This window comes from Limulus polyphemus, unplaced genomic scaffold, assembly GCF_000517525.1.
Source record: "Limulus polyphemus unplaced genomic scaffold, Limulus_polyphemus-2.1.2 Scaffold368, whole genome shotgun sequence".
Classification (NCBI taxonomy): domain Eukaryota; kingdom Metazoa; phylum Arthropoda; class Merostomata; order Xiphosura; family Limulidae; genus Limulus; species Limulus polyphemus.
Window position 1 is genome coordinate 481,336 of NW_013665978.1, and position 9,540 is coordinate 490,875.

The 9,540-nt window shown below is 29.5% G+C and overlaps 1 protein-coding gene across 1 annotated transcript in view; it reads right to left on the reverse strand.

Moving 5' to 3' along the window:
• The window catches only part of LOC106457746 (cytochrome c1, heme protein, mitochondrial-like), a 31,594-nt gene that overhangs the window by 18,671 nt on the left and 3,383 nt on the right, over positions 1–9,540 (reverse strand). Inside the window, exons 2-3 of the mRNA XM_013917192.2 lie at positions 3,351–3,398; positions 970–1,118 (exon numbers count right to left, since the gene is read on the reverse strand). Coding sequence (XP_013772646.1) covers positions 970–1,118; positions 3,351–3,398 — 197 coding nt within the window. The remainder of the gene's footprint in view (positions 1–969; positions 1,119–3,350; positions 3,399–9,540) is intronic.

A 9,540-nucleotide genomic window follows, 5' to 3' on the forward strand; every position in this document is an offset into this window, starting at 1 on the left:
ATATATTACTATTTACAAATAAATTCTTAAATTACAGTTATTTTTATTAAAACATAGAATGGTAACTTAAGAAATATAGAAAACAATGATCTCTACTACTTACAATTGTTATGAAGTTTGTACTTGCTTGCCTTACCTTGTCGATTTTGCGTGTGGAGGACTTAAAACAAAATAATTTTTTTAGATTTTATATATGTATTTTGAAATAACAAAAAATTATAAAAAGCTACACCAATACCACAGAATTCCACTGTAATTTATCAGGCTTACTAAAAAAGCTGTATTTGGGTCTAAAAAAATTTTTTCGGATCACCGTTACATCTTACCCCTCAAACTTCAAAACAAACAAGACTATTTCTAGGGGATAGACATCTTATGAAGGTTGAGAAAACCACATGGGATAAATTCTGAGCTTTTGACTGGTTATAAACACGTGATAAGAGTGAAGTGAGTGTACATAAAGAAGTATTTCCAAAAACGGAAGAGATGAACAGGGCCACTGTGTTTGATTTTCTAAATATAGTGATATCTCAGTAAATAGAAAAGATAGGAGGTTCTTATCTTATATTCTAGGTTGTCAATAGTAGTAATTTGAGTTTCTATTTCGTAAAAGATATAGACTTTGTAATTGGACTTAAACAAATCTAATTTGAACCAAAGCTGCATTCAATAATACCATGTGACACATAAAAATCTATATATTTAAGAATTTTGTATTAATATCTACTTTTAAACTAAGAAATTAACTAATGTATAATACTCAAATTTAAGTTATAATCTTCAATTTGATGCCAAACTTATTGCTATACATAATAAAATTCTGAATGTACATCTACAAATGTGATGAAATGTCTCTGACCCATACCCGTAAAAAAGCCTGTAGAGATAGAGTTCAGATAAAAACAACAGAAAATCAACATTACTTAGGTACTTGAAATTTTGTGAATAAAAACTTTTATGAACTCTTACCTGGCATGATCTAGGGAACTGAACACTCCACTGTGAGTCCAAGGATAATTTGGAGGGTGTAATTCTAACTCTGATGCCTTAACAGATTCATTTAATGCATATACAAGTCCTGCTGCTCCAGTTGCTAAGATACCAGATGTTGTCAGTATCTACAGACACATACAATGAAAGATACACGGGTCATGTTTTTTTACATATGTATAAGAAGTTCACAAAGTAAACCACTAGGTGACACTTAGGAATTGAAAGAAGAAAAGCTTGGAAAAACATGTCAAGAGTATCAGCATCCTTAAATGAAAAAAAAAAAAAATACTGAGATTATTTTAATATTAAGAAAAAACTTTGCCAGTTTCAGCTCTTGCTAAATCCTTTGACACATACAATACAAGGAACAATTACACAGACTATATTAATCAAAGACATGAGCTTTATTAAACCCCAAATTACTCCAACACTGAATTTAAACATCCTAGCTAAAATTAATAAGGTGTATTAACTTGCTTATGGATGTTTCCTTAAAGAACCTAATATTTTGTTTCTTGTATAATTTTGTGGAAAACCGTTTCAAAGAGAACATCTTATAGTTTGTTTAAGTTTAACCTCTAGGTATTCAACACAATGTATTTTGTGAAATCTAGAGGGAGCTTTTTAATAATGACAAAATGATGATATGTGTGAAGTCTGGAATGGAGGAAGAATATAATGTTGTATAAGAACTTCAGACTTACTTTGTTAGTCACCAAGTTATTTAGACAGTGTGCCAGTAAACGAGACATTGAGTGAGTTGAAGATAGATAATACAGTCAGTCAGTTGATTATTTATTGACTGACCTTGTAACTACTTTGCACCTGTTATAGTTTCCATACTATAACTTTTTATAAAGTAGGTTTATCTTAACAAATTTTGGCAGACTTTTAGTAAATGTTACAAGTCTTTTGTACAAAAAAATCTGATTTTTTAACAAAGTATTTTTACTAAAGATTTGCCCGTGAATATATATAGTCTTTTTTTATTATTCCTAGTGCAAAGTTATTTCCACATTGAAATAAAAAATACTTTTCTTCATCTCAACAATCTCAAATTTCATTTCCATAATCTCTAAAACCTTAGGAAATTTCAAGCATTTTTTTTTCAGTAAAACTTTATATTTTATCTATTATTTTCTCTACCATAACTCTATACAAAGTTGGTCAATTTGACTGACCTCTTAGCCACCAAAAAGAGAAATAAATTTAAATCACCCTTTTTTTTCCTTTCTAGAATGATTTCAACTTGTAACATGAAACTACATTTACTTATTGTACATAAATTGCTTTCTAAATTGTAAATAAAGAACTTTAAACTCATAACAGTACACATCTATTTATACTTAAACTTTATTGTTTTATTGTCCTTTGACCCATGTCTAACTACTATTTGTGGCATTATAAGTTGTAAATCACTTGGCGAATGTACAACTCATGAATTACAATACATATGAACTACTGCAAGCTCTTAATGTGCATACCTTGTTAAAAATTATTATATTATTATTATTTATTTTACTTAATTTAAACTTAACTAACTTAAAAAGTTTTCATTTTTTATATTTTAGTTACTTTTATAACAAATAAAAAATACATATGAAAAACATTTTTGCTGTCGATGGCACTTAACCCTACTTTTTTAAACTAATGGTAGTACTGCACTTAATTTTTTATTTAATTAAACAATGCACCAAAGAACACGAAAAAATAACATGCAAAAAGCAGACAATGTCCCATAACTATTACAATTTTTCTGCCTTTCTAACTATGTGACAAGAGCTATTACAAATTCATCTAAGCTAATCAGTGTGTTTCCAGTGGGAATAAAGCTTGAACTGAAAGCAAAACTGATAATTCTCTTTAAAGAAAACAATGTAATTTAACATGTTATTTGATAGATGAAAACCTTTGCTTTCTATTGGTTATAAATAATATATTATTGAACATCAGAGAGAACTACTGGTAATTTCTGAAAGAGAGGATGTGACAAGTGGACATGGCAAGAGGAGTCTGATTTTTTATTTGATGGCTCTATAACCAAATAAGATTGAAGGTTATTAAAATTATGCTTTGCTTGAGCAGTGATGACAATATAATGAGTAATTTACATCAAATTTTGTACTTCTTAGATGGGTGGTAAATAAATTAGAGAAGAGGGGATTTTTCAAATCTCACACTAGAGGAACTTAGAATTAATTTTAATATTGACTTATAAAATTAAAAACTTGAATACTATTGAAATATGGATTATTAGCTACACTAAAACCTCATGATTTGTGGAGAAAAAAAATGCCATGGAGAAAGGGTGAAATGGTAGGATTCCTGAAATGAATTAACAGCTGTATTATACTTACAAATTTTTTCTTTGTAGAAAATGTTCCAAATGTAGAAATCTTGACATTCTGTGAGAAATGAGAAAAAGAACAGCCAGAAATTAACACTTTCAAAAATCTTTCTTACTGCATATTACACACACAAAATTCTTGTGCACAATGAACTACCTTTTGCTGTTCAAACATTCACATCATTAGGATAAATGCTTTGTTATTCTAGCCATATGCAAAAAATTACACACCACTGATGAGAGATCCTATATGTGAAGTCAACATCATACTTCAATCGTACCTAATCATGGCTAAAACCACTTATAACATTGCACTTGCTTTATTTTTTTAAAAAACAATGTTTCTCTAATTAAAATCAAGTTAAAGAGGCCTTGTATAAAAATACTTCTTATGATCTTGATAATACAACAATAAAACTGTGTAACATTGTATTATTGTTATTTTAATAAATGTTTGCTATATCACAAATAATGAATAAAATTGTAGTGAACATTTTTCCATACATTATTTTGCTAATTTTGTAAGCAACGGTAAAAGAAAATGTACATGGATGTGATATCAACATTTATTCTCAGTTTTCAAAACACATATAATCTTTTATTTTTATTTCTTAGTTGTCAGAAGAAGCTCATACTCAGATTTATTCACTAAATTGGATACACGTCTTTTAATTTCATAAATTTTTTGTAGATGTTTTATTTATTTTGTAAACCAAAATAAATACTGTTTTGGAACTTCCTTTTATTCATTTTAGGGCATATACAGGATACAGGTAATACTAACTCATAGGATTCTCAACTCATGGGCATTGAGCATACAATATATACATAAATAAGCTTGAAGAACTGACAGCCTCAATCTCGTACTTTCTGGCCCTTTGGTAAATTCTCTGTTTACCGAAAAACAAAAATTGTTATTCCTTTTGGCTACTAATTTTTTGACAAAGCATCAGAAAACCAAGATTGGGATTTTCTTTATGCAACATGTATCAATACAAAAATAGCTAAGGTAAATAGAAACCTGTTAATGCATATGCTGATAAAAAAAAAAAAAACAGTTGTATTTATTTCTTGAACATTCTACCACAGGTTTTGGATACCACTTAACATCTGCCACATGAGCCAACCTGGCATCTTGATGTGGATCAAATAAAATGATTCATTTCTGGAATGGTTTTGATTAGACAAAAATAAAATGTTTGGCACTAGGTCAATGGACCAGATCCTTGACTGGATCCGAAGCCACGAGAGCCAACACGGAGAAGTTAACTTGTAAATGTAAAGTAAAACAATGTAGCAATGAAACATGCTTGAAATGTTCTAGATGTGGTTGTGAATGTGATGGTTTAAGTGTAGCAGTTAAGCTAAGCCATGGGTCTCCAGGTCAGATGAGGGAATAACTTATTTGAAGATATTCCAAGTGATTTGACATACCAGCAGAATCGGAGATTCCTCAACTGATTACTGCATTGAGAGGGAAACATAAAAAACAGGCACAATAGTATCATTATCCTCAAAACAGGGATTAGAATCATATAAAAAAACTCATTACCATATTTTACAGCATATGAGACAGTTTTTTTTTTCCTGAAAAAAGCTTCTAAAATCAACCTGCTTCTAATATGTGAAGTTAAAGAAAATGCATCTCTCAGTTTTACCCTCCCAAGCTAAATTCTACCTAGTCTTTCCCCAGACAACTGTAGTCAAAAACATAAAAATGAATCTATACAAAAATATATGATTAGCTTTATAATTAATGAAAAAATTTGTTAAATACATGAGTGAATTTATAATAAATAATAATAATAATAATTGAAGATGATTAGCAGTTCACCTGGTTCTTCAGTGCTAAGTAGTAAGTGTTTCTGAATTATCATAAACATTACTGTCTACTACAGTTCCTACTTGTAATGTGTAGCAGTTCTTAAACTGCTCATGTGCAAAAGGCACCTTGGCCTTTTTCCTTACTGCCACCTCAGGCCAGTACAGTTTGCTCGCTGGGGACACTGATATCCACAATGAATGCCAACTGAAATTTTCTTGCCACATGAAAAATAATTTATTACTAACATCTCCTTACGCTAGAGAGAGTAATGGTGAATTCTGCTCTTTCTATTGAAAATAAAAAAACCATTCAAGGACAGAAAAAACCACTGCTTAGCAAGAAATTAATTTAGAATGTAAACTAGTGTTTAGCAGATGCCACTATATAGTCCTATGCTGTTACATGACTTATGCTTTCCAGTTTTATAATGAACTTCCTGCTTAAATTTTTGTCTTTTCCCTGCACCAGGAAAATTTATTGCTACCAACGTGCTTGACCTGTTAGGATAGAATAATATTTGTTCTCACCAAATTTTTTGCTTTAAAGTGCACAGTTTGCATATTGTATATCTCACCTACAGTTCACCTGGCTGACAAACCTACATGCTTACCCTCATCAGTATTTGTGAATATATTAGATATTTAGTTAATTAAAGTTTTTTTTTTTTTTACAGAACAATAGTTTTTTGCTCTTTATCTGACTGTTTTACTGAAATTTTTTTCTTGTTATGCAAATTTGATTTAATATGTTGCATGCATGATATTTTCATTGAAATAAGTTTTCTTGATATGCAGATTTCATGTTTTATGTTTGATGTTATTTGGAGTTAACATTAAATGTTTTGATATCTCAAATGTTTTTTTTCCTAAATATTCTTTGATAAAATATGGGTGCATCTTATATGCAGTAAAATATGATAGTATCAATATTTTGTGAAACTAACGGTGAAGTAAAGCCCAAAGATGCAGTGTTGAAGTTAAAGCAGATGCAAAATGCATTACAAGATGATTTCCCTACCAATTCTTAAATTAAAAATGCCATTTCTGCAATGAAGTGTAAATACAAGAAGGATGTTATAATGATCAGTATTGTACCACCATAGATCCATATAGATTTCATCATGTCATATTTTCATTAATATTTAGTTGTGCAAAGCTTCTTCCATTGAGAACTATCGAAATAACCCTAAATCACCAGTGTACAGAATAATCCCCCTGTTGGCCATCCTAGGCTCAGTATTAAAAGATGTTGGGCTGGGTTGTGTGGCAGGTAAAATGATTCAAGTCAAGTTCAAATAAAAAAGTACATTTTAAACAATGATCAATGAAAAAGACCATATAAAAATCATAGTATGCAAGCTAAACTTTCTACTTTTGGAAAAAGGGTCAACTTTCTTCAAAGTGAGTGCTTTTAAGTTTTTTCCTACACTTGCAAATCTTTACAGGTTGAGAGGTCTGTATTGTTTTATGAACCATAAATATGTGAAAAGGCTTATGCATTGTGTGGTACCTGCATATGTTCACAATATCTTCTAAATGATTTAACAAGATATGTTTTTAGTGTTCATATGTACTTGTTTGTCAGAAATGTAACTTGGATATTTTAATTAATCAAAATGGGTTCAGTATTTGTTCTTCCAATTTCAAAATCATACTTGTATACCTTCAAAGCTTCATAGTAGAGAGTCCTGGATAGAATCCTAGTACATGACTATGGAGCGTGCCACAATGCAAAGTCATAGTTACAAATATAAAAATCTCCCATAACCAAATACTAAATTATTGTACACCAAACAACAAATGAAAAAACTCTACAGTACTATTCAATACTAGGTTTGCAATGTCTTTTTCAAGGCATCTAGTTGTTAATAGACTAAAAGAAGATCATTGTGATCACTAAAGATTCCCCTGCCAGTTGGCAGCAACCAAAAGTTGAATGTTAACACTAAAAATATGGTGTCGGGAAGTAGGTACTTGGCAAATTACAGTCAGCGATATATCAAACAATAGCTCTTTCCATTGTTCTGGGAGTTTCTTTTGTATCCAGAAGCATTTTGTATTTGAAAACTATTAATAAATACTTATAAGTCATTTAGTTTGAAAAAACCAAGTTATACAATAAACTTTATGGTCCTTATTTCATAATTCATAAGCTGATATATATAGATATATATATATGTCTGCACAATTCCAACCAGCAGCATGCCAAAAAGAGATGAATTGAAGTTGTAAACAGACAATATGTTGGCTTGGCAAGTTTGCTTTGCATCATAGCTTAGGGCATGGCTAGATCAAAAGAACTCCTAGTACTAAGCTTCCTTCCCTTTTCTAATTCAAGTATATTTTTATAATAATAATATCTGAAACTAAAAGTTACAATGTAATAATTATTGTGAGACATGATGTTGAAAGGTACATATTTGTCGCTCATGTACTTATGTTTTAAAACCAATTTATATATATAAATATGTAATGTCGTTCTTGTTTTTTACCATTTGATTGTTGACAGGATTTTCATTTCATTTGTAAACTCAAGCATATAGGTTTTAAGTATCTTATTAGGATTAGATTTTATCTCGCGTTGTCACAGATTTCCATGTAATGGCTCAGATTACCAGGTAATCTTATTTGTATTGTTTCAATTAGACATTTGCATGGTGCAAAAGGTCAATTTACTGGTATTATTATTATTATTAAGTGTATTTTGTTACTTATTAAATAAATAATTAAAATTGCAGTGTAAATCTACTCTTTTTAAACTGTGGAATTCAACGGTAAGTTTTTTTATTTTAGCTATTTAAAATTAAACAAAAACCTGCTATTTCAAGATGTTCTGTACATGTGTGTGTGTGTATATATATATATTCAAACTTACACGTGCTTTAGATGTAACTGAAGCCCTATAAATATAATGTACTTTACTTTAAAAAAAGATCTAAAAGAGTAAATAAAATAACACTGTTAAGTACAACTTTATTTCTTTTCTGCAATCAAAGCTGTTCAGATTTTTAGACAATTGTATGTTTAGATACTATATATGCAATCATAATATTGAATTAATTACTCTTACCAAACAAAACTTATTGTTTGAGATTACTCCAATATACATTCCAGTGGAAATAACAAACAATTAATAATAAATATTACTTTAATAGAATCATTTAACTATTTTACTGATGTGCATAGTTTGTGCCTTCAATTTGTTATCAATTAACTGTTTAAGGCAACAAGTTTAATATTTTAATGCATGAAATAGCATTTTTCTTAGTCACTAATAAAGCAATTGCTTGCTTTATATCTAATTTTCAGTGTCAAAGTGACCTTGCACAATACATTTCAGATGCAATAAATGATACTCTCAGTAAGCAACTCGCCAGAAGGTACTTTATTACATACACGTATATCATTACTCTTTAATCTCATATTATAAAACAATTGCTAGAACATTTCTAAAAACAATAAACTTATCATATTTTACACTTCAAATTATAAAGAAAGTTGAGAATACAAAAACTTAATCTTGTTAGCTAAAAATTAAGCAAAATGAACTAGTTTTATATTTTTAAATTGTGTTGCACAAATTTTCAATTTTTTTAAAAATCACTATGAAAATAATAATCTCTAAATGAAATGAATTTATTAGGATTGAGTATTTTAAAATGCACTGAAAGGAAATCATATTTTGTTTTTCATATTTATTGGTAGTTTGTTCACGGAAACAGAGAGCCCTTATTTTCATGATTTCTTCTGTAGCACCTCACAACCAAGGTTTAACAATAGTTGGTTTTGTCATTTGAGTTACAACTGTGCTTAAACACAAATAATTAGCTTTTTATAGTGATCATTACTATACATTATAGGAAAATAATTAATAATTTCTAGTATAAATTATTAATTACTAAAGAAAATCTCACAGAATAATACAGCATGTCTTCATTCCAGTCAGAGTAAGCTATGTACACAGAGCAAAACTAACATTAACAATTCTGGGACCGCTAACTCACTTTTCACAGCCATCACAATACCAGAATAAACTACACAAGCCTTGTTTAACTAGGCAATGTCTGAGCAGGTATTGATATTCTGTAATGGATTACTCATAAAACAAAAGAACTGTATCAACAACAAACTAATCGTCCTGATCCTAGAGCAGGTTATGGACCACAGTGTCAACAGAAGAGTACATTAGTAAATAATAATAATAACTTTCAATCAGAGTAAGCTATGTACCCATAGTGAAACTAAAAATACTGGGGCTCATTCACTGAACATGTTCCTTTTTTTTAATAATATTATTAACCGAGCATATGAGTCTTTAAGATGAAGCTCTTGTTGAATATACCGTATTTTTCGGAATATAAGACGCACTCTTATTT